General features: G+C 41.3%; 1 protein-coding gene across 2 annotated transcripts; it reads right to left on the reverse strand.

Annotated features, from left to right (window-relative positions):
- Positions 1-11,379: 11,379 nt before the first annotated feature.
- Positions 11,380-22,842, reverse strand: LOC106487158 (ferrochelatase, mitochondrial-like). Of its 2 annotated transcripts, XR_010887487.1 has the most exons (9): positions 22,725-22,842; positions 20,501-20,635; positions 19,875-19,981; positions 17,746-17,844; positions 15,769-15,876; positions 14,647-14,811; positions 14,156-14,215; positions 13,491-13,721; positions 11,380-11,452 (listed from the first exon to the last, which is right to left on the reverse strand). XR_010887487.1 is itself a non-coding variant. In XM_013945867.2 (8 exons), the coding sequence occupies exons 1-8, from the start codon at positions 22,828-22,830 to the stop codon at positions 13,587-13,589; spliced, it is 915 nt and encodes a 304-aa protein (XP_013801321.2). In that variant the 5' UTR covers positions 22,831-22,842; the 3' UTR covers positions 12,693-13,586. The 2 variants fall into 2 exon arrangements, 1 of the variants encoding a protein (XP_013801321.2); XM_013945867.2 differs by lacking the exon at positions 11,380-11,452 and having other exon boundaries at positions 12,693-13,721.
- Positions 22,843-24,985: the final 2,143 nt, after the last annotated feature.

A 24,985-nucleotide genomic window follows, 5' to 3' on the forward strand; every position in this document is an offset into this window, starting at 1 on the left:
TCTTTCAACTGTGTTAATATCTGAAGGTAAGAAGATAATACTGCTGCAGCTATTCTAAAAAATTAATTACTATATTCATCTATTAGCATAACAGTGATATCTGAAAATACATATAATGCACAACAGAAATGTCATCCACCACTATTGCTTATCCTACAGAAACGTTCTGCCTTCCCCACACAAAGCCAGGCCATATTTTGGTGTCCCCTGTGCAGGCTGTATCAGGAGGCTGTATCTGCCCGGCCTGATCAGCCCCGCAGCTCGCTGAGACAGGGACTGAGACAACGCAGGGACTTTCCTAAAGGCACGCAGCAAGCATCACACTGTCTGCTGGGTGCTGCTTGAAGCAGCACAGCTCTTGCACCTTCTCAGCCAAGTAAGTGTGAAATCTCCTTTTCCAGTAGTTTTGGGTCACCGCATTCCTCCCTCTCCCCTCCTCCTGCCATGCCCAGACTCTTTTTTTCCTGTCTAGGTTCCTATTCTGATAAACAAAGAGAAGGAACAACAGTCTTCTGCATAGGAACAGGCAGTAGCAGCAACTCAATTACGAATTGCAAATCCTGCACGTCAGTTTGATGACTTAGCTATTTGGTTAGATTTGGGGTGGTTTGCAAAGGCTGTTAAGGGCACTCTGGCGCCCACTGCTGTTGTTTAAGCTCTCAAAGCCAACCCATCGGACACCTCTCATTCAGCTATAAATACAGCAGTCTTTTTTTCCATTCCTGAGCTCCAAATCTGTTTCGTCTTCTCACCTTCCACACCATATTGTATGTCCTGGAGCTGAACTGGATTGACTGAAGCATCGCTTCTGCATCATTTGGCATCATGGATTTCAATCAAGTATTGAAGATCTTTCGAGAGGTTAAAACTTTTATCACCTTCCTGTCATCTGCATCTGATTTCAGCAGTGCTGTCCCCGGCCGGCTTCTGGGTGCTGGCGACGCGCACACTCTGTTGTCAGGAATAGCACCATCTGGGCGAGTGCCAGTAGATTAATGGTCACTTCATCCATCACAGATGATCACCGTACCGTTAACTAGACTCAGGTCAAGATTCCCCTTATTTCCAATAATTCATTGACAGGCCTTGATGTACTTCAGGCAAGTTTTTCAGTTTCCACTAGTTACCAGATATGGAGGTATCAATGGTAGAAGCGCTGGAAAAGAATTAGCCTGAAATAGGGCATTTGCACAACATATCACCTCAATACAAAATACGATGCACTTTCCTGAAGAAACATGGAATATGAAAAATGTCTTCCTTAGTGCACAGTTATCTGAGGCATCTTTTGAAAAGACCTGGACACGCTGCTTTCACATAAACACAGATCATGATGAAGTCAACAGTTTGCCAGAGAAGATGGCAAAGGCCGGGGATGGGCTATCAGACTGCAGATATCACACACACTTACACTTTTTTTCCTTTTGTGAGAGCAGCATTTTTCTTTCATATGATCACTCCCTGCCTGCTTTAGGGCTTGTCAAGGGAAGAGTACCCAATGTCAGGGGAAGAGTATACAAATACATTGACTCTAAATAATGACAGCTTGAAATGACAGAGCCTGTAAATAAATCGGGGGTTTTATTTATTACAGAATTCAAAACTTACCCTGGCAGAAAGCAAACACCTTTATTTAAACCAGCATACTACTAGAGATTGTTAATATTATCTTCTGAGGAAAAGTCAAATTAAGACCTTTATATTTTTCCTATTTTTCTGCAATAAAACTGTATTCATTTTCTTTCATGTTAAGAAAAAAACTCCCTAATTAATTTCAAATAATAGCAAAGCTTCAGTTCAGCTTTCATTCCTTTTCACCTATTTTTCTCTTGCTTTTTTTCCCTCCTCTCACAAAACCCAGAAGAAAATGAAATTTTTAAATTTTAGTTACTACTTTTGTTTGAGCAGCAAAATTTTTGAAAGAGGTAGAAATTGTCACTTCTTTCAGGAAACCATCTTTGTTGGCAAATTGGTTTTCATTCAGTTCTATCTGTGGTGATTTTGGCTGGAGGAAGGAAAAGATGCACAGAAACTCCCAGCTGCCTCCCTGGCTGGACATCTCTCCGAAGGAGCCAACTCCTTCCAGTAGCTGTGGATCTACACAAGCACTGCTGGCACTGCAATGGATCACCTTAGATGATTCCTGCTCTGCCGAATACCAGGCCTAATGACATATGGTGACGGAAGGTGTGAAATCCTCAAACCTGGATTTGTCCCGCCTCACCCTGGGCAATGAACCCGGGTGCCCAAGGCGCAGAGCGCAAGGCGCCCCTCCCCAGCCTGATTCAGGTTTAGATCGGCTGAGGCATTCTGGAGACGTCAACGTCCCCCCATCGCCTGCCCAGGGAGACAAAAGCAACCAGGCTCCTCATGTAAGTGCCTGCAGACGGGCTGCAGCTGCACGTCTGTAGCTCTGATTCTAACCCAACTTGGTAGCACATACAAATTTACGGGGGCAAATTTTACAGTGGAGTATTTGAGTGATTTTATATCAAACCATTTTTACCTTTCAGAAGAGTTGCAATCATTGTTTTGACACGTAGGACTTCTGTGGGTGTGCTGTCAGGATCTAGCTAGAAAATAAAAAGATTGCAGTGAGAAAGGTTCTTCCCAAATGCACAAATTGGGAAGTCAAAATTATTGTGTGTCTTAATGCTCAGTCTTTTATATCTCACTAATCCCACTCCAACCTTAAAGCCAAGGGAAGAAAAGAACTCAGCACTTGAAATATCCATTTGCTATCATTTGAAACCTTGTTCCTCATTACCTCAGGGCCTGGCCACAGCCCACTGAAATGAAGAGATCCCATTGATTCAGCAGGCATCAAACTGGGTTCTTAATTCTCTTAATTAAAACTCCTGGTAGTTGCAATTAGCAAACACATTTGCAGGGAACATCAGGACATTATTTACTGAATATGTAAGTCCCATCCGCCCCCCACTGCACATTCTCAGTCCACTTAAGATTGTCAGAACACTTCCAGTGATTTCGCAGAAATGTGTTTTTTGCCATACTATATATTTTTCTAAATTTGAGTGCTTTATGCCCAGCTTGGCAGTTACAGCACAGACCAACAGAACGAGTCACAGCAGCACTGCTGAGAAACAATAAGTTGTTCAGCATAACTTGAGATACAGTTAGGCTAAATCATAAACATAGTCTCAATAATCTCTAAATCTCACTATCTTCAGTTTACCTCTGCTAACAGAAGTAGGAATTTTCTGCAAGTGCTGCAGTTTTATTTAACAAGCTGTCTTCTGACAGAAATTATGCTGCTATAGCTATACAACTTAGTATGTTGACTTCAAATTAAATATTTACCCCTGCCAAAGTTAACAGCAACAGATTATCTCAACAGCAAAATAAATTCTGAAAATCTTGAGCAAAATCCTGCTCTTGCTCAAAGTTCTGCCATTCTGTCTTCTGGGGATCTCCCTCCTTCCCTTTATCGCAAGTATATTTTCATGTTTGTGGTACAAGCTCCACAACACCTGGATTTTTGGTTTGGTACAACCTCCCTATCATCTTCTCCTTAGCCTGCCCGTTGTTCAGATGATCACATTTCAGTTATGCCTCTCCCTTTAAATTGCATCCATCTGTTCTGTGGTTTGAGGTTTTTCAAAGCCGTTCTGACACGGCATTAGGTGCACCAGCATCTCCGCCTGAGAAAACTGTTTGGGGAGAGATTTCTATTTATAATGGCTTTTTTCAGATCCTGCCGTTGTTATGCTTTCAGCTCCACCAGAGTATTTCTCCTTTCTTCTGCTGCGTAAGGTATTCTCACCACTAGGGAGTGTAAATGTGTCTCCACATGCATTTCTGAGAGACTCCTGAAACTTTTCCATAAATCAGTTCAAGATAATTTTGGTCTTTAGTATATTGTGAGTAATGTATTTTGACATCAAGGTAATGAGACAGAGGTTCGACTTTTAACTCTGTGTCCTTCACTGTGGGCCAGGTCCTCAGAGGGCTGAGTCCTTATAACCGTCATTGAGGCCAGTGAGAAATACCCAACGCCCAGCACCATTAAGCATCTGCTCTGTTGCGTTTGCTCTGAACTCAGCTGCTCATACGTATTTCACTCTGCACTGAAACGCTACCTAGCCGCAAGCACAGCACTTACTAGAAACTATCCCACTACTGCAAGCAAACTTGCAACGTCGCTCCGATACAGCGCTGATTCTCAGCTGCAGTATGAACCCAGGCTTTCCTCATCCTGGCTGACATTTAGCCCTTATTCCCCACCCCATGAATCATGTGACCCCAGCTAAAGTCCTGTCCTCTGAGAACAATAGGAATGACACCTTTAGTGCTTTCGCCCTACTTTATGGCCTCATGATCTCTTGGCCTCTGGAGTTCAAATGTCACATCAGGCAGCAGGCAGGCAGTTTTTGATGTAACCTCTGAACTCTGAAGGATAAAAGACTGTGATTCGCAAAGAGACAATCCATCTCTGTATGGTCAAATGAAGAATGCCATTCAATCAGACCATCGAATGCAAATTAAATAACGTTTTCCTGACACTTACTGGTGAATCCAAATTTAGAAGGAAAACAAAAAACAGATTTTAAACCTGCTCCAAATTTATAAATCAAAGTGTTTCATGTGCAAAAGAAGAACTTGCGTGTGTGGCAATAGAAGGGCTTGAAGGTTATGAATTATAATAAATCACTTGCACAGCAGGTAATAGATTTATAGACCAGTACTTAAAAAAAAAAAAACTTGAAAGATATAGTGGAACTTGCACGTCCTCTGACCAACGTGCCACTTGCCTTTCCAGCCTTCTACAAACCCTTGCTAAATGAACTGGTGTTAATCGGCACTAGCCGGCACAAGCATTAACACCCCAGCATTGCCGCGAAGGGTATAAAGGAGAGTCTGAAGAACAGATGGTATTTGCAAGACAACGCAGAGCCCCTCTGAACGCAGCACTGCTCAGAGCCCAGGCCACGCACCGAAGCGCCGGCGACGCTGCGGCAGCGATGAGCACTGCTGCCGCCTGCCAGGAGCGCGGCCCAGGCGCTGGCGTCCCAGGGAAACTCCGCGGGGCCAGCCGGAGCGCCGCAGGTTGCTCGGACTGGTTTCTGCTTCCAGTGAGGGGCACCTCGGTGAAAAGCACCCGGACCGTGTCCCGGTTTAGTGAGGAGACATGAGATTAGTTTAAAACCAAACCCTTCCACGAGTCTGTGCTGAGACTTTCGGTCTTTCCTGTCACAGCCCCAGGGTCTGCCTGCCCACCGCGATGAAAGCGGCAGAACAGGAAAGCAGCTGGACACTTCCTACCTTTATAAGTAATGACAAATGCGTGGATATTTCCTTAGAATTTGAAAATATACTTGTAGTAGCTGGTTTCCATTTCTAAGAGGTTTTTAAAGGGTAAAAGCAAGTTTAACGTATTTGCTGTTAACAGGATGTGAACATTCATCCTCCTGCAACCTAAACTGCTCTCTCTCCAATGCAAAATGACTTTGATGCCAAGACAATCTCATAAATTCCCAGAATTAGTTTAAGGAAAATAAGTTTAAGTAGTTTAGGGAAAATATGTTTAAGTCTTATTTAGAAATACATACATACCTATTTAAAGCAGCTTTACAAAAATTGTATTTCAGTCAAGTTGTTTTAAATGAAGCAATGACAAATTCCCGCAATTTAACCTGCATCAACTCCGGAGTAAGCACGGGCACAGCCAGCTACTGCTCCCGGCCCATGGCAGCACGAGGCAGCGAGCCCAGAGGTGCCGGGAGCGGAGCTGCCCCTCATTAACAGGAGCCAGCCGCCCGGCAGCGAGGGCCTGCGTCCGCGCCAGGAGGCGGTCGGGGCGGCTCACCGACAGCTACAGAGGAGCAAGCGACTTCGCGTCCCCGAGGATAAGATCCCGCACACAAACCTTGATGGAAAGCAGCAACAGGCTGATTTACCACAGGTTAAGTTACCAAAATCAGCTTCTCCGCAGTAACTGCCAGCGCAGAGGCTCTCGCTCCTGCTGAATATGAAGTAGCTTTTCTCTGCCCGCTACCTTAACCGGGAAACGTGAGGTTAAGAGCGACCACATACACAATCAGCACAGACCAGCTGATGCTTGGCAATTCTTTCACCCCACTGTAACTTTCTAACAGCAGAGCCTGAGACAATGCTCCCACAAGGAAAAGGTGATTATCTTGGCTTCAAATAAAGAGGGTATTTCTTAAATTCTGCCATGCTTAACCAGGCAGCTCTCCATTCAAAATGCTGCTGGACTGCAATTGCAATTGCCATTGCAAAAGCTGTTTAGCCTGCCAGAAATTTTCTGCATACAGGTAGTTTCCTTGCAGGATTCAAGTTGCACATGTACAGTCTTTGTCAAATTAGAAACTGTAACAAACAGAAGCCAAATGCTTGCTCTTACCCTGCAGAAATCCCCTGTGCAAAGCCAAATGGTCCAGAAACATGCCCCAAGAAAGTAAAGCAAAGACTTATTTCAGGTATTTTGTTGTTCATGTCCAGGACCTGCGTGAGGTGCAGAGGTCTGGCAGTATCTGATCTCCTGCCTCCTTAGGGTTTGTTGGGGGCCTCCCTCCCTCCCTTCACGCTGCCTGTGCCCAACCATGTACCTCACCGATTCAGCTCCTGGCCTGCTGACTGCTCCTCCTTGGCTTCCTCCCTCGTCTCTTCGGGCTTGTCCGGCAGTCACCTGTTTGACTCTGTCCATTGCCAGCGAACGCGCTCTGCTCTTCTCGTTTGGGCGCTGTGGGGCTGCAGCCCTTGCCAGGGAGGACGCTGCCTCTGCCTGCCTCACTCCTAGTCCATCTTCCCTTGCGGAGCAGCCTTGCTGCTGACAGTCAAATCATTGCTTACAGGATGTGCTCGGTAGTTTGTTTCATTTAGTTTTAAAGATGCTCAAATGATGTGGCTTCTCTTGGAAAAAAAATAGTTTTCAGACATCTGAATATTTAGACGAAAGTCTTAGATTTTCAGCATCATTTAAAGAGAAAAGTCACTTTGGAAATGCTACGGAAACTGAAATACCAAGAAAAGAAAGCAAACAAAATCACCACTCTCTTTCATTCTTCCCATCTTCTTCTATCTATTCATATCTCTCCCTCCCCATCACAACCATCTAGTAATGAGAGCTCGCTAATGGATCAGCTTATGTATAGAACAACTCTCATCACTGTTCTAGAAAATAATCAATCAAGCACTTAATTTTTAACATAAGAAATAAGCTGCCTAGAGACTGTTAATAGATAACTAAACAAACTAACAATTGCATGTGGGATTCAAAACTAGAGCAAATCTTTATTCACAGTTGTCTTGAGTCTATTTTTACAAAAATCATGCTTAGGCTGATGCTAAATTCCAAACCTCCTCCAAGCTTGTAATCCCCTGTGTAGCTGGGTCTTGGTATGAAGAAATCATATCACATGCAGCCGCTTATTTTAAATCCCCTTCCATATCCTGAAGTGTCACTTGGAATTGTCCTAGACACTTACAAGATCACGGCAAATATGGAGCCAAGGAGGTCTGGTGAGGGGAACACAGCCTAGCCAGGATACACTTTCATCTATAGGAGAACAGACTGTGCCTTCAAAACCAAGGTCCACACTGAATCTGACACCTTATACAGAAAACTACAAATGAAGGTACTGCTCTCTGTGCCAGAGGTAGGCAGTTTCTTACATGAAAGCCTTGTATAATTGTCACAACCACCAAGTGATCAGTTAAAATGACACTAGAGTGAGTTTGTTACAGTGGGTAGGAAGTCAGGAAAGTGAAGGCAATATGAAATTATTCCTTTGCAAGATCAGGTGGACAATTATAGACATGGACAAGTCCGCACTAGCAGAATAAACGGCTTTGATTACTGGGGACATCAATTTCCAAAAAAATGCAGAAATACTTACACAAAAGATGCCACTCACAGAACTTTATCCGTGAACTCCACCCTCACGCACCCAGCTTGACACTGAAGGACTGTGAATCCAGAAGGTTAAAGTGCCGTTATTTTCCCTGAAAGCCTAATGGATGGACCCACCACGGCTTCCTCTACGTTAGCAAGCAGTTTGGCACAACAGGAGCAGACTGGTATATCACAGTGCGTGTTGAGGCCCTACAGCTACACAAGCCATGCGGGTACTTTACTCCAGATAACATTTGGTCTGGTTCCTTGGACCAAACATTCAAACAGGATTCAAAGCTGTCTTTGGTTCAGATACCTTTGCCTCTTCTGGAGCATATTTGGTGCACATCCATTTCCATCCACAGACATTTAGTTGAACAGGTATCAAAATTGGTACACAAAGTGAATCAACACTCTGTAAGGGGGAAATGTGTGCTTCAAAATCCACTACTGATCTGAATCAAAACGCTGTTCAATGAGTGCCAGTAGGGAAAAAGAAAGGAACAGAGAAGACATGAAATATCACTGTAAAGAACTTGCTTACTCAGACACACAGCTTAATTATTTCTTTCAAAAAATTTAATTGAAAATCAATCTTTATGGCAAATGATACACAGTAAGGTTATACAAATTGTTTGCGTTACACTTAATGGAAGTCCTTGTTCAATCTAAAATCTGTATCTTGGACTGAAAGCAAGTATTTGTACACATCTGGTATTAAAAAAATAAAAGGAACTTTTCTCTCTTTTGCATCTTACATTTCATATTAATTTCCCGCTCTCTAGTTGTGGCAGAAAGGGAATAAAAGTGAGCTTTTAGGTATTTCCAGGAAAATCCTGACCCCACTAAGTTCAATTGTAAAATCCTCTTATAAAGGGGGACCAGAATCTTAGCTCACAGATACTATCCACACACCTTTCAGTATTACAGCACCACTTTTGGAAGCTATCACATTTTCTAAAATGCAGCCAAGTAGGGAGATTTAATTAAACTCCAAGAAAGAAAAACTTCATCAACCACAGAAAAGGCAAAAATACAGAGAGTTACAGCAGGCGGACAGTCTAATCATGAGCAAATTCTTCAAAACATTCCATTTGCAAACATCTTAATTTCCCACTTCTTTCCCTAGGACATTAAGGTTTCTATTTCTGAATTCCTCTATTTTGAGGCAATATACTCAGGCTAGAGCTCCACAATACTGGGAGTGTTGGTTTGCAGATTTTGATCCCTGGCCTGCAGTCTCAACTGTGCCAACCGTTTGTGATCCTGCACTGCAAACTGCACCACAAACCGCAGCATTAGCGCAAAAAATGAGCAGCCTGGGCAAGGGGACAGCAACACCAGCACGGCCTCCAAAGCCCCCACACTGCAGAACTCCAGCCTGAAGACTCAGCTCTTATTAATGAAATCCTTGGACACAACACTGCCTCAATACATCACTTAAACTCACTTCCACTGATGGCTTTTTTGTCAAGGCAAACGTAAATAAAAAACACTTGCAAGTGAAAAAGTACTGTAAAAGGAGTATAACTGATAACCAAAAAAAATAAAATAAAAAAATCAAATTAAGATTATTGTCCAAGGACTTGAGCCTCTCAGATGCTGGTGCCTTCATATTTTCAAATCAATTCTATCGGAGCAAAAAGTGGCCAGGATCTGACAAGGCTGGGTCCTAAGTTAGTAGCACCAAATGTTTAAAATCTGCCACGCAGGCAAACCAAATGCATAAATGTAGAATTAAGTAAGACTGTAGTCTCCCTTTTAGAGCGGCTACAAAGCATTGGTAGAGTGCTGAACAACAAGAAGGCACATAAACCAAACATTTCAAAAACGGTCAGGATGGGATTCATCTCACCTTACTGTAGACATCTTGCAAGGTAGCTAACCACATCTGAGTTAGTGCACCAGGCTCCCTACACAGAGAGGCAGCAACAGGGCTAGATTCATCCAACCTGTTGTGGACATCTACCTCAAGAGAAGGTGAATCATTTCTCAGAAGTACTTATTAAAAGATATCTTTTGACAACGAACAGTGCCTAGGACACTAGCTCAGACATTGACATCTACATTGTAAGCATCTAAAGTAAGGTCAGGTGAATTCCACCGGTAGTTAGCATAGTCATAAATGCTCCCAAACATAAAGCCCATGATCAGAAGATTTCAATGGCAACAGAATTCTCACTGTTATCAATGTCTGTGATTTCATTTTTTTATTTAATTTTTAAACGCAAGGGAAAAAAAACAGATTTCTATTAAAAATAATCAGTAGAGTTGCTAGGTCACTTGCTAGGGTAGTTTTTTAACAGGCCCTTTGATGTTGCATTGAGACAAAATACCATTTTGTTACATAGTGGACAGAGTGATATCATACACTGTTCAGCAAAATAAAAAACCCCACCAACTCAATGAGACATGATCCATCTGCTAAAAGCTAGAAAATTAAGTGACTTCTACATTATGGTCTAATAGTAACAATAGCCTAAACAGGCCTAGTAATTATCTCACTTGTGGTTAGCATACTTTAAAAGTGAATTTTAAATACCTTCTATTACTGGGGACAAATGTAATGCCTAATAACTAATGCCAGCTGATATTTTCCCTACTATCTCCAGTATGGAAATAAAAAGCCAATCCATATTTATAGTGTCACAATGTTCATATAAAGTTAACCTTCAGTTTCCAGCTTCAGCCAGACTTCTAAATGTGCTGGTCACAACCTGGATTTGAAGGTCAATATACCCTTCAACTTACAGAAGAAAGAGATACTAGTAGGAATATTTTACAAAATAGACTGTTTGCTACTGACCCACAAGCGTCAAGCAGAGAAGTGGGAATGGAGAGAGGCAGCTCTTCGTCAGAGACATAAGGTCAAAGTTCACTCCCCACATACACTGCAAACATCGTTATTCTTTTGACATTGATTCATCAAAGCCTTTCCATGAAAATTGCACCCTTCCAGGCACATACGGCAACTCTACCTACTCCATCTGAGCAAGGGCAGTAACGGGCTCTTAGTGTTCCATCCTCCTGCCAACACGGCGAGGGGAGAGTAGGAATGGAGCAGGGAAGGGAGGACACAGACGTGCACAAGGAATCCCTGCAGCGATAGCAGGCACTGTGAGAACTCTGGTACTCTCCATGCCAAGACAGACAAGAGAACAGACTCCAACTAAAAATGAAAGATTTAAAGGCAACTGAAGCTCCTGGAGGGAGACAGTTTTCGCTACATAGCGTCTTGCCATCATGCTACAGTCCTATTCAACACACACATTCAAAAGCCCAGTCTACTTATGTCCCCAAAAGGGGGAAAATTGCCCTACAGCTTCTCCCATTGTTTGAACACTGTATACCTCCATTATATATATACCATATATACCATATATCTACCATACCATTGTTTAAACACCACATACCTCCACCAGTCAGAGAACACTAGAAATACAGCAAGGTGCTGGAAGTCAAAGCCCTGGACAAGCAGCATGGTCTCATCCTTGGCTTCTGCAGACCTGCCCCTGCTTCTGGGCTCCCTGCTACTGAGAACAGGCAGAGACACCAAGGGTCAAGGAAGACTTCTTTCTGCTAAAGCAACAAGGGATAGCAGTAATGAAGGGAGGTTTTGTCACTGGAGGAGTTTAAGTCTACCTCACCATAATCACACTCAGAAGCTGCAGTATGGCAGTGGAGACACTTCATTCAACTCTCAAGGCATATTAGGCCATGGGTCCCAGAGACACAGGAGAGTACAACTTACATCACTCCATGCCAGTATCTGGCCCACTGGACGATCAACACAGCACCCGCTTATTTCTTTAATATTCCAGGTTTCATTCTTTTAACATAATTTAGAACAAGGGAACCATTTGTTTATAGTCAAAACAAAAGAGCAAGCCCCTGTTACACCAACAGGGGCCTGTTTTCTTTTTAAACCACCCTATCATTAAAAGATCAGAGGTTCAAACTGTTCATGCTTCATAATTATATAAGCAAATAAAACTGTCTGAGCAGCATGACCTCTGCTTCTTCAAATCTTACGATTACCTGGTTCATCAATTTACAGAAAGTCTGTGTCTGAAAACAACCTGCACTGCCAAAGGACTGGCATTTCAGTGCTAATTACATAGTGTAAACATTTAGACCCATGAAGCTGACAGCTAGACTAATACACATAACACTCAAGGCCACAGAACACGGGTCACAGCTTTGCTCTTCCTTCATCCCCAGACAGGCCTGGTGTGAAAGACCACTAACTGAGGTGCTGCGGTACTACCACCCTGAAGTCCCAAGGTCAGAAATGCTATGTGGTGACCAGCCTTTGAAATGAAGTCCCCTCATATCCCAAGACTAACCTAGACATCTGTCCTGGTGTTGACAGTGAAGGAGTATTGCCCTAAAAAGGTTTTTCCACTCTATGAAACTAACACTACTTACGAGTGGGTTCAGCAGTCCCGAGGCATCCAAATGCCTGCCAAAACAAGCAAGCAATTTAAATGGGCTTTGGATGCATACTCCAGACCCACTGTAAGTGCCATAAATTTAACAGATTTCAGTTTTAGACCACAGGATGCAAAAGCACACAGCTTTCAACATGAGGGGCAGTCTGCTCTCAGGCACCTACAATGTAATTTACTGCCAATTTATCATCTCAGTTTTAAATGACATCAATTAAGTTAGATCAATTCTACCTATGTAGCTCTGTAGGTATCCCACAAAAACCACAGCACTGTGACATAGCAGAAAACACAGAGCAAATCTATAAACCTTCTGGAGAGCAAGCCTGACTTCCTAAGTTTACTTAACCAGAGAAAGCCCTTTTTAATAATAATAAAAATTAAAAAAAAAAAAAAGCTATTTTGCTTAAAAGATGAGCCAACATGTTCCAACATGCGCTGCTGATGGCTGCTAGATCTGAAACACAGATGATCTGTTTCAACCAAGCATGTTTCTCAGAATTGCCCAAGCAAGATTTTCTTTCATTTTATGCTCTCCAAACACAGGGCTTTCCTGAAGATAATGTTCTTCTAGAAAGTGTAAACAAATCTTGTGAGTTCTACTATCCTAGCTAAGCTTTCATAGGAAGCCTCTGGCAAAAAAAAACAAAACAAAACCTTATCCTTATGTTCTAAAAAAATATACATGTTATTTTAAAAAGCATTAGAAGTCACTTGATCTTCAAAATCCATCTGAAAAGATCACTCTCAGAAGAGACAACTGGTGACTGTGCTGGCTATACTGTACCATAAGCGTAAACAAAGCAAATAATTGTACACTTGACCTGGAAATCTGAAATTAATGTAATTGTGATGAAATCACATACAAAGAAATCCCTGCAAAATAGATAGAAGCCAATTTCCCTGAAAAGTAGATAGAAGCTAATTTATATAAAAGCTTTGCAAGTTTTTTCAGTGCACACCAGGCTCCTGCTAAGTCCCATCAGAATTAGACAATATGAGGTCTCTTCACATGTCACAGGATCAGGCCCTTATTTCCCTACTTTCTACAAACACTCTCAAACAAACAAAACATAAGGAAAAAAAAAAAGAACAAAAAAGTCAAGTTCTCCTCACTGTTACAGCAGTTTAACACCAGTGAGACCACCATTCTGTAAGTACGTAACAGAGAGAAGAGTTTGGTCAGACAGTTCCTTTTCTTTGCACTGTGTCACCAGGGCAACTTTCCCATATAATCCGACAGCGTTCTCCTAGACTGCCCATCACAGCTGTTGACTAGTGAAGAAGGCTTTTGTCTCCCTGCAGACAGGATTTACACAGAGCGGACAGCAGAGGGTTAACTGCTTAGAGCAGATTTCATTTGACTGGATATGTGAATAGACCAAGTCTGCCAGAGCCTGGAAGACAGTTAAAAATTGGAAGTGAGCAAATCTACTTGCATAAAATCAAAAAATGCATTAACGTGTGTTACAGACTAGTGAAATTGCCAAATTGTGAATCCATCGGACTGCACTCTGATTTTTAAGCACCATCTCCCTATATTTCAGTGGAAAGCCCCATTTTAGAACTGCATTGGCATCGTATCTTAAGAGAAATATTTTGTTAAAAGATGACTACAAATGAATAGAAAATTGTTTTTCTTTTCAAAAGCAAACTTCTAAACTAGACTTTTAAAAACTGCAGTAAAAGAAAACTTTGAGGTTTACAGATTAAGTGCAGGGATTTCTATTTTTGTTCTTAAACCCAAAATACTTTAAAAATATTTGAAGACACCCATAATCTAGTAGGTAACAATTGCAAACTTCTACAACTATCGCAACAAACAAGATACCTTGGAGAACAGTGGATTTCCATTAAGAGACTCTGCTCTTCTGATGTTTTCAACTCCACACTGAATCAAACACAGGAAAGAAGGGGAAAATTAAGTCTGCTAGAACCATCACTAGTTATCTTTCAAAATCCTCTCTTCTATTTTATTCAGAATTTGCCCCAAAATGACTGAATTGAATTCAATATCATGTTTTTCAATAAAGTGACAATAAGGCAAAATTTCACTCTGCTGCCAAATATCCGATGCTTCCTTTTTAGTTAGGATAGTAGTGGCTTAAAGAGTGCAATCTACTAAGACAAATTCCCACCTCCTTCTTGCTGCTAAAAACTCATTTCAGCCCAGCCAGTTCAGACTAATTCTGAATTTCCAGAAAAAGAAAATTTGCCCCAAATCTCATAGCAAAGAGCATCTACAAAGCAAAATTTCAAAAGACGAAAAATACTTTGAGAGCACCACTATCCAAGCAATTATGAAAACTCTAAACTATTTACCTCATTTGCTAAAACTTGGGCATACTCGATATCCAGTTCATAAAGTGTTTCAATATGATCACTTGTAAATGCTATTGGGACCAACAACATGTTCTTCTTTCCTCTTTGACACAGTCCTTTAATGGTTTCATCTGTCTGTGGACCAAGCCAAGACATTGGCCCAACCTGTAAGAAAAGGAGAAGAGACCAAATAAATCATTCTTAAAAAAGAAAAAAAAAATTTTTTTTTTAAGAAATTAATAAGACTAGATTATTTTTAACATCAAATACATCTGTCTCTCTATCTTTGACAATACCTCTCACTATCTATTACATTTTTATGAAGACACACAGTCCTTCCATTTAAGTCACCCCAAAAACAGTGTTTGGGCTGGCTTTAAAAGAGATTCTTGTATCAAAATGAATGAAAACTGTTTTCAGTTCAGTAAAAACCTAATCACTACTGCATAGGTTTTATTAAAGAAGTAAGCATTTTCAGGATGCAACAAACTCTTCTCATCCCTTTACTATCCACGAAGTATTTGGTGTTGACATACCATAACATGCAACTTCAGAACAAAACAACGGCATATTAGGCATAATGCCCTTGAGGCATAAGTTACTGGTACTACATAATTCTGGTGAAACAAATGTTCCTTGGTGTTTGCAGTAGTAATAAGAACAAAGTAATGGAAGTAGTCTTCCTCAAGAATAATAAGGCCTGTTTAGATTAAGTTCTTCTTATTAAGAATGTCTATTTCACAGTGACAACTTCTGAAAATATTGCTCAGAGATCCTTAAAAAGCAACACAGAAATCCAGTGGGTACTTGATTCTTCTTTCTGACAGATAAAGAAAAATGCTTATCTGAATATTATGAGATCGTAGATTTTCTAGCAGCCACATCAAAAATCTACTTTAAAATGATGCAAAATATCTCTAAAAGGCAAGAATCTGTGGAAAAAGAGTATCTGAAAAAGCCAAATATGAGCAAAAGATCAGGGTTCTGTTATAGCAGAAATATTCCTGAAAACAGCAAAAAGTCTCTGACATTATGACAAAGTTGGAAGAAAAGATCGTGAACTCTAACAGCTGAAGAGCTTTATAGTGCAGATGGCTTTATATTTTTCTCTTGAGCACTTACTTTGGACTGCCACACAAGCCTGTAAGGATTGGAATAGTTCAGCTTCTCCATGACTCCTTGGACAGTAGCTCCCACTTCTTGAGGATATGGATCACCACGGTTCACTACCTTCAACACAAAAACACCAGTCCTTTGAATTCCACAGGAACACATTTGTGCAAAGCCCATCTAAAGACTAAGACTCATCTGCTGCTCTTAAACAAGGGGAGAAAGAAACCAAACAAAAACCCCGCAAGCAAAGACAAAAGAATCATTTACCTAGGAAAACACAGCGTTCACATACAACACAATGACATTATAAAGGTTATAAAGTCTTTTGGCATCCTGAGATTATTTCAGCTACTGTAAAGAGCGGTTGCTTGGTCTGTAGGACAGGGACTGCTTCTCACTACCCTTTTAGCATGCCCAACATGCAAAGGCCTGGAGCCTCTAAGTTTATATGTGCACAAGTAAATTAAGAGCAACCCTTTAAAGTCAAGTGTATATACCGAGAAACTGTTAGAAGAGTGCCTGGCCCATTTTCAACCCATGCTGCTAGGCCTCTTCTAAGCAATCCCAAGCAGTGGCTTAGCAGTTAGCACAGGCCAGGAACCATTCCCATTAGGCTGTTTGCAAGTGGTGATCCCGTCCTGATAGGAAGATTGTTTAATACCACAGACACGGGTCATTCCCCACCTCCGGCTTCAGAGACGGAGCGCTCCAGGCACACGTAACCAGCAGCACGGAGACAGCCCAGGAGCCCGCTGAGGGTCGGCCTCTGCCGCTAAGCGCTAGATGGCAGCAGGGCCTCGCGAACGGTGCCAGCCAGGGACAGGCGTGGGGCACCACCTACACCCCCGCAGGCACCTGGCCTCAGCCCCGCAGGCATCACCGTCACCTTGAGACCACAGAATCCAGCCTGCGCTGCAGCTTCTGACAGAGAGCGTCCCGAGTCTTGTCCTCCCCTCTAAAGCACTCGAACAGTAAGGGCTCCCCACGCTGGCTTTCCTATTTCTGTCCTCAGAATTAGCTATTCCAGTCCCTCCATAAAAAAGCGGAAGTTACTACATACCCAGAGTATATCCCAGAGTGTCTGCGGAGTTACAACTGTACATTTTTAAAATAACGCACAAACACAAGAGAGTTTAAATCAGGGGCTAAAAAGAAATGGAGTAATATTCCATAAAAATCAGTTGCATTTTTTCTCCCAGTGGTGAACAGCTGGTTGCACCGTCTGCTTCACACAGCAAACATTCTGGGGAAATGACCATCTGAAAAGGTGAAGCACATTACATACGATCTGACAGAACCCTGGTAGGGTGCATAAAGTGCTTGACTCATCTTAGAAGAAAAACGACGTGACTGCCCAGCATCATCTATAATGAAGCTGCTTCACCAGAACACCTACTCCTCCTCCTGCACATAACAGATAAATTCTTCAGCCTGCATACGAACATATGGTTACATTCTGGTATCAGTACTGTATTTCTGAACAATGATTAGAAGCCATTTTGCTGAAGTTGCTGGTTATTGACAGTGGAACGTTTAGGTCATTTAGTGCAACCTTGCAAAGATTTTATTTTCATTCCTTCAGGAAAAATAATATTACTACTTTCTAGAGAGAAAATACCAAATTTTCCCCTCTATTATCATCCAGGTTTGAGCTTACAAATATGTGAGACCACAAAAGCAGCCATACTGAGTCTAGCCAGAGATCCACCTAACCCAGCATCCCATTTTCAACAGCAGCCAACAGCACAGATCTGAGTAAGCACACAGCAAAGCAACAACGGCTCACAAGCCTAGTCTTCAGCTCTGGCTCAGGCCTTCAGCTCCAGCTCACAAATTCATCTTTTTGTTTGTCTGGCGCTCCTACAACAGTGGTAGACAGCAAGGTACAACAGCGGTCCTGTGGCATGCGAGCTGCACAACCTTCAAATCAGCTTAGCCAATGTGACTCCCATCTAGTAATTTCAGAAACAACTTTATGCAACTTACAGACATTGGGAGCGAGTGAGCCGAGAAAAGGATAACAACGTCTTTCCTTTTGTCAGGTGGAAACAGATCCAGTTCCTTCTGTATGTGTTCAGTGAAGCACTGTTAAGAAAAAGGGAGCAAAGATCTGAATCAGGAAATGCTAAAAAGTTGATATACGCTCACAGATGACTCAAGACAAGCATCCTCTATGTTCTAGGTTGCCTGTAGAACTCCAAAAAGCTGAGACACCGCATGTATCCTGTTCAGCATGTAATTACACACAGTGCCCAGTCCCAACACCACCAAATGCCCCTTTGAACTTCCAATCATTCCAATCGCTTTTAGATGTTAGTAACAAACTGAAAGAATGCATCCAATTAAACCAAACTATCCTTAACTGCCTCCAAAATGGTTCCCCAACCAGGCAGGCCACATGAATGCAACTGCTAGAGCAAGGGAAGAGAGAGAAATGGGTAAACAGGGGCAGAGAGAACCACCCTTTTTAACAGCCCCATTACACTTAAACTGGATTAAAGCAAATATGTAGACATGGCCTCAGAGAAGAACCTGCCTCATGGATTGTTGAGATGAGTTCCAGAGAAGAACTTTATTCAGAGACCTCTGCCCTGACCTCAGCTCACAGGATAACATGGGAGACAGAATCTGACAGTCAACACCTGAAAATATTCTTAGAGCTACACAAAAAAGTAATGAAACACTTCTGACCTTATGCTCCCACCACCAGCGTTTGAACCAAGAACCACAATACTGCACATACACGGCCGGGCTGAGGGAACGTACACACAGAAAAGCAGCTGCCATCACTGCTTGCTTACGGTGCTGCAGTAGCAGGAAGCAGCTGTCTGTGTGGTCTTTTCTTAGATATTTTACAGGGAAAAATGGGGCAGAAACATTAAAAAAAATTAAAATTTAATTTCCATTTCAATTTTATAATCAGGGACTGAGCCAGCCAGCCACTTACAGACTCCCTTGGGCTTAAGGAAATACAAACTGGTTTGCTTACTTAAAAAAAAAAAAAAAGTGTATGTGTACACACTCTGTCTAATGGAAACCATCATGATGTAGCTTCTCCGAATACACCAAGGGTTCCTAAACCCTGCTGAGGTGTTTCACTGAGGGCATGAGGAGTGCCTACTAACAAAGACAAATCTCAGGCTAGTATCACACTCAATCAGCTTGTCAGGGGAACTTCACGTAGTGCAGGCAGTTCCATTTTTCTTTCCTTCAGTTACTTTTATAGTCTGCTCAGCACACCACAACAATTGCAAAATTCAAGCCAGAAAATAAGCATCGAGCTCTCCAGCAAAGACAAAAAATGCCATTTTCTCTGAAAATTAAGGAGCAAGAAGGTTTCTCTTAACTGCTCCTGCCAGAGCCACTGCTGTGGCTAGAATTACGCACCTCTTTGCTGCCGCATGAGAATCTGACAGACAGATGTGACCTGTATCTATATTGACTCTAGACCTGCTTCAAGCAGGAAGTGGGACTAATGACCTCCAGAGGCCCCTCCCAGTCGACACTGCTATGATAGCATGACTTCATGATTGTAAAAAAGATGTACAGGGTGCTCACTTTCTTGCATCACCATGCCAAAACATCTGGCATGAAATAATCACCTTTCATAATTTCAGATATAGATATACAGTAATGAAATATGTCTTGTGTACAAAATGTACCCTCAAACTGAAGCATTCTTTTTATTCTCCCCCCCCCTTTTTTTTTTTTTTTTTTAAACAAAAGCACAGTCTAAATCACAAAATAGGTTCATCTCCTTTTAGGATATCCTAGAGCTAAAAGCTATATTTACTTTATGAGAGTTCTTTGTGGTTTTAAAGCCAGCTGTCAATGCAAAGATACCAAGTTTCTCCTACATTAACCAAGCTAAGAAAATGCCAGGGAATGTCAATTTGATGACATAGCCAAAACAATGTGAGAGTTGTAAATGAGTATATCTGACTCCTGGATGCTGAAGCATACCCACACTGTACTGCAGAAGAACTGCAGCATTCTTTTTACAGCTGAAACAGTGACTTCAAAAGGATATTTCAGGGTACCTTCATATCAAAACTGTTCAATTTAAATGTCTCATTCTGACTGCCAACTTCAAAGACTCTCATACAAATCCATACCTGAATAAGAAGGGGATGTGTGGGCCATCGGTCAATTATACTCCACTTCATCTTTGGCTTCTCCCCCTTTTTATTATAGTAGCGATAAATAGCATTTAAACTGCTTCCTGAAATACAGAGAATTAAGAACATAAATTCATCCAAGGATTAATAACCTGTGAGATGACAACAATTTTGTAGCAAACTATTTTAATATTTTAAAATGCTACATATTTAAAATACAGCTGTAAATCAGAACTGAGAACATCAGAGGGAAACAATTATCTCAAAGTCCAAATAATGCAAAAGCCAAGAACAACTTGCTAAGTTCTTTGCTGTAGTTATTGCTGTAGTTTCCATGGAGAAAGCTTACTCAGTTGTGTTCCTGGGCCTTCAGCTTATTTTATCTTACAATAATAATGGCAACATAAAGCTATCCTTAGTAAAAAGTCTCTACCAAAAATTAGGAATTATAATAGAGTACAGAAAATTTGAGTGGGCAATGAAGCCAAAAGGAAAGGGTTCTTTGAGGAACACAGGATAGATTTGCATTCACACTTCACATACTGCATGAGGCTCCCTGGTTTTGGCTCATAGACACGTGGCTACCTCTGCTGTTCACGTTCTGCTCCCATGCACACTCGCACCTGTGGTAGAACAGCTGTACTGTGGATACTGCGTGAAAGCAATAGCCCTTTCAACCCCATCTTTCTCCATCTCTTCGATTGCTTCTTCTGTCAGAGGATGGACATACCGGAAACCAATGTAGTATTTGTGAGGTGCTGTCAACCAAATCACAGGAAAAAAAATTGCAGATGAAAAACATCTACTGAGAACTCTCTTATTTTAACATCACCTTTCAATACCCATGAGCCATCTCTACTCAGAAGCATGCCCCATCAGTCAAAATGCTAAACAAAAATTCTACCAATTGCTGAAGTCTTGACCCCTTCACTCACCAACAAGTACAATGTACAAAACCAGACAGACCTAAAGTGCTGAAATAAACCTGTTGATACTTCTTTGGCTACTTTTCCTAAACTACTGCCATATAAAAACATCTTTCATTGGCCAGGTATTTTGCTGTTAACTTACTCTGCTGTTAGGAGAGTTTAGAAGTGATTTATATTATTATTTGTTTCTGCAGGAATCATTACACTTCTGGTTTTGCTTAGCTTAGTAATAGCATAGTTTTCAGACTGCACAGAGTTCTGATATTTTACTAGGTGAGTTCTGATTTAAAAGATGTATTGGTAAAATTGTGTTAAAGATGTTAAATCAACATCTTTAAATCTTATACAGTCAACATACTATTAAGCTGTAAGACAGACCACAGTTACTATTATGCCGTAATAGAGACCACAGCTACGTAAGTGTTGTAGTCTTCCTGACAGCATAGATCAACTTAATCAAATCAAAAAAGGCAGAAGGAGGATGTTTCAAATACAACAAAGTAACTATAATGCCAAAACTTTTAAGGGAAGACAAGGCTTTCTTCTTTCTGCAGTACATTTTGGTAAAAGGAAGGAAATTCTTTAAGTAGTTTGTACATTCTGGGAAATTTTATTTACCTAAACTTTCAAATATAATTAGGCTACAGTTTTGTGTGCCAACACTGAAACATTTAACTCTACAGGGATCATCTTGAGAAGCTCAATTTTCAAAGAGGAAAAGACCCAGCACCTTATAGATATTAGCTTTCTATAAGGCATTTCAAGAAAATCAGCTAACTTTACTCCTTTCAAGCTCCAAGTGCCATTGGAGAAGTCATCGAAACAGTATGACCTCAGTTCATAAAGGATTCATGGGATGAGGGCCTCAGTCACGACACTGCAAAGGGCTTTTAGACAGAATTTCCTTGGATACTGACCATTTGTTCAACACACCCTCCTTTCCCTGCCCTCAAACTCCTGTTTCAACTTCAAGCACCTGGCTTCCTTGCCTTTTCCTCTCCTGCTCTACCTTCTCCTTCATCCTTCCATTTACATATAAAATTCGTATTTCATTACTTTCTATTCCTTGCCTCTAGTTAACCCCATTAAAAAACAAAACCAAAACTAGCACAATGTGGAACCATCATTTGATGCAACTGCTCTGGTCACTCTCCCTGTGAGAGAAGATGCCTTCCCCCACTCTGGATAAGCGTGGTCCATTTGCACATAAACCCCTAAGGACAGGGACCATTGTTCAGAGCAGGAGATTACTGGTCCCAAATAAGGGACACGTGTTCTTCCATTTCGGGTTTGTTTCTGTTTTTCCACAGAAATCTTCATGCATGTAAACACTTTAGCTTGGAGGCAATACTATTTCCTCCAAGGACAATGCTTCATGTTTTTGTTTTCCAGTTCTCATCTTTTGGTTAATCAGCCTATAGGGTTTTCTTTCAGGTGGGGGTGGGAGGAGAAGGGGCTTTTTAATGGGGGACAGAGGTTCCTAGGAGAACAAAAACAAAGTTTCTTTTTTAGGGTTTCTGGGTCACTAGTTCTGAAATAACATTTAACAGGTTTCTGAAGGAAGCAGATGTGCTCTGTTTGGTCTCCAGTCTATACATTTATGCAGGATTTGGAAAGCAGGTTTAGCTGGCCCCAGTTCTCTGCAGGAGGCAAGAGCGCTCTCACTGCTGGGAGCAGCAGCAAATAATGACCCAACTTCAGCAGCCCTGGGGGCCAGCAACCTCATTAACATTTTTAAATAGCATAAAAAGAAAAATTGACTAACCAGAGGGAAGATAATATGGCTCTAGCCTGGAAAGGGACACACTGGGAAAAATTATGAGCAACTAGGGAACTTCTTGCAGTATTCTCACTGTATTATGTTTTGCCTTGGATCACAGGCAGCAAAGGAGAGCTTTTCATGGGCGCATATGCATACGTGATTTGTAGTTGCAGTTAGAATCAGGACTACGCAGAGTAAGCAACAGCTCCTTCCACCAAGAGAAGACAGCTGCCAATCTAAGAAAACAGCATGGCCTCCTCATCCTCTGGTCTTTCGTTCTTCTGACAGCAAGAAGGGAATCTCAGCTGAAATATGACTTGTAAGAAATACTAAGAACCGTTTGCTTTCTTTATTGTTTTAACCACATTTTAAGAAGGCACACTTATAATTAACATTGCAAGACATCAGCCTACTCAATGCTACCATATGAAAAACACCACAACAGAAATGGGTTTTTGTATCACCATATCTGCATGATTTATTCAAACAGACTACTGAGCCTACCCAACCCTATTCATTAAGGAAAAATTCTGTTTATTTTTCAGACAGCTGCCTGTAACAATAAAGGTTCATTTTAAAATATTATTGTTCCCACCCAGATGATGTGGGTGAGGCTGTTTATTTACTATTTGATATTGGTCCCATTGTCAAAATGGGACATGTCAAACATACAAATAAATTTACTGACTTGAGGCATACAAGATGGAATTTTATAGCTGGTTACTGATACTGTCTAAAATAAAGTCTTCAGCAATTGTAAATACATAACCAACTGAAAACTCTACCACCCCTGCAAAGCTAAAATCTAGATCAGGATAACAAAAGCATATAAAGTATTTCTTCTTCACCAGGCATTTCATGTGTTTCCACAACCTGGGAGTTACGCATTAACAGTACTTGTTATCAGTGCACCCACTCAAAGTGTTAAAGGTGAATAGACAATATTCCAAAATATATGGCTCAATCTGGAAGCACATTTAGCTGTTTCAAGCTATTCTGAAGCAACACAGTAGTTGGTGTCTCTGCAAAATTGCTGAAGAAAATTGTTAGCACATTCAAATTTTAAAACTGCAGCTACCAGGAGGCAACAAAGTAGGTCTTTAAACAACGTATCAGGCCAGATGTAAAAACTGCAACAACAGATAGAGGCAGATGTGACTTAAGAAAAACAGTCACTGAACAAAAGCAAGTGGGAGTGGTACTCTGAGAAAAAGCAGATAAGACTTCTTAAGTTTTATCTTCAGAACCTGCTGCAAGCCTGACCCTTCAGGGGCTGCTTCTAGTAAAAACACTACTGGTTTTGATGCCATGACAGGGTATAGTTTCAGCTCTAGGCTTTGACTATACTTTCCAGGACTGCAGCTGGAATTAAACTACACAGTAGCATCTGTGGGGAAAAAAAAAAATATATATATATATATATATGACCCAAATGAACGAATTTGTGACAGTTGTGTTGAATGAACAAAAGAAAGAATTTTGGTCCTAGCCTTCAAAGATTGCTATTTTTCACCTTCCAGACCCTTCTATCAATCTTCCCTCTTTAATCCTTTCCTACACAAGTCTGAAGTAGGTCCTAAAAAGAATTACAAAATAGCTGGGAATCAAATAATGTGTATTGTCAAACACAGAGGGGGATTCCCTGACATGCTAATATCACATCAGCAAAAGACTGTGAGGCCACAGAAACTGAAGGAAAAAGAATACTTGCAGCATCAACCATTGTAAAGTTGCTCAGCTGAACAGAACGGAGATCTCTCTCCTCTGGCTTCTCTTACTTCAGCAGTTTTTCTATTAAAAATTTTCAGATGGGCAGCTTAGTGGTCTTGTTAATTCCTTTACTCACACAGGTAGTTTGTTGCTACAAAAACGAAAAGCATAGCGCAGAGAAATAGCTTACTAGAACAAAGGTGACCCCCACGTAGCTCACTTCAGCCAGAACAACCATCACACCATCGTTTCTCCTGGCTTCTGTCAAAATAGCAACGATTCGCTGTCTTCTCAGCCTATACCATGAGAGGCAAGTGACAGCAGATTGCCACTATCCTTGAGCTGCTATGTGGATGTGGAGTTTGATTTCTAGAGCTGCCACTCTATTTACTAATACCATGATTTTAATGTCACATGGCAAGAAACTGTAGCATAAAAGGTAATACATGCAAATGGTCTATCACTTCCAGAAAAAGGCAGCAGAACAACAAAGATTTCTAGTTCCTCACAGCTGCTAACTGAGCATGAGACAATACAAGCTGAAGTCTAATTCAACTAAACCCAGCTGAAAGTAGTTTAGCTAAACTGGTACAAATTCCACTGTACACACATTTGAATACATTTAACCTGAGTTAAAAATGGCTTGTGTATGAATTCAGTTTGAAACTTCAGGAGGGAGGGATTGAACATGACTGAATCACAGCAGA

Source organism: Apteryx mantelli, unplaced genomic scaffold (assembly GCF_036417845.1).
Source record: "Apteryx mantelli isolate bAptMan1 unplaced genomic scaffold, bAptMan1.hap1 HAP1_SCAFFOLD_220, whole genome shotgun sequence".
Taxonomy (NCBI): Eukaryota; Metazoa; Chordata; class Aves; order Apterygiformes; family Apterygidae; genus Apteryx; species Apteryx mantelli.

Excerpts from the sequence above, each read along its gene's own strand:
- LOC106487158 (XM_013945867.2), bottom strand. The coding sequence starts at position 22,830 with ATGAGGAGGCCATGCTGTTTTCTTAGATTGGCAGCTGTCTTCTCTTGG. Across the intron at positions 20,636-22,724 it reads TAACTGCAACTACAAATCAC|CACCTCACAAATACTACATT; the intron begins GTATGCATATGC and ends TTTGGTTGACAG. Across the intron at positions 17,845-19,874 it reads CACATCCCCTTCTTATTCAG|TGCTTCACTGAACACATACA; the intron begins GTATGGATTTGT and ends TTTTCTTAACAG.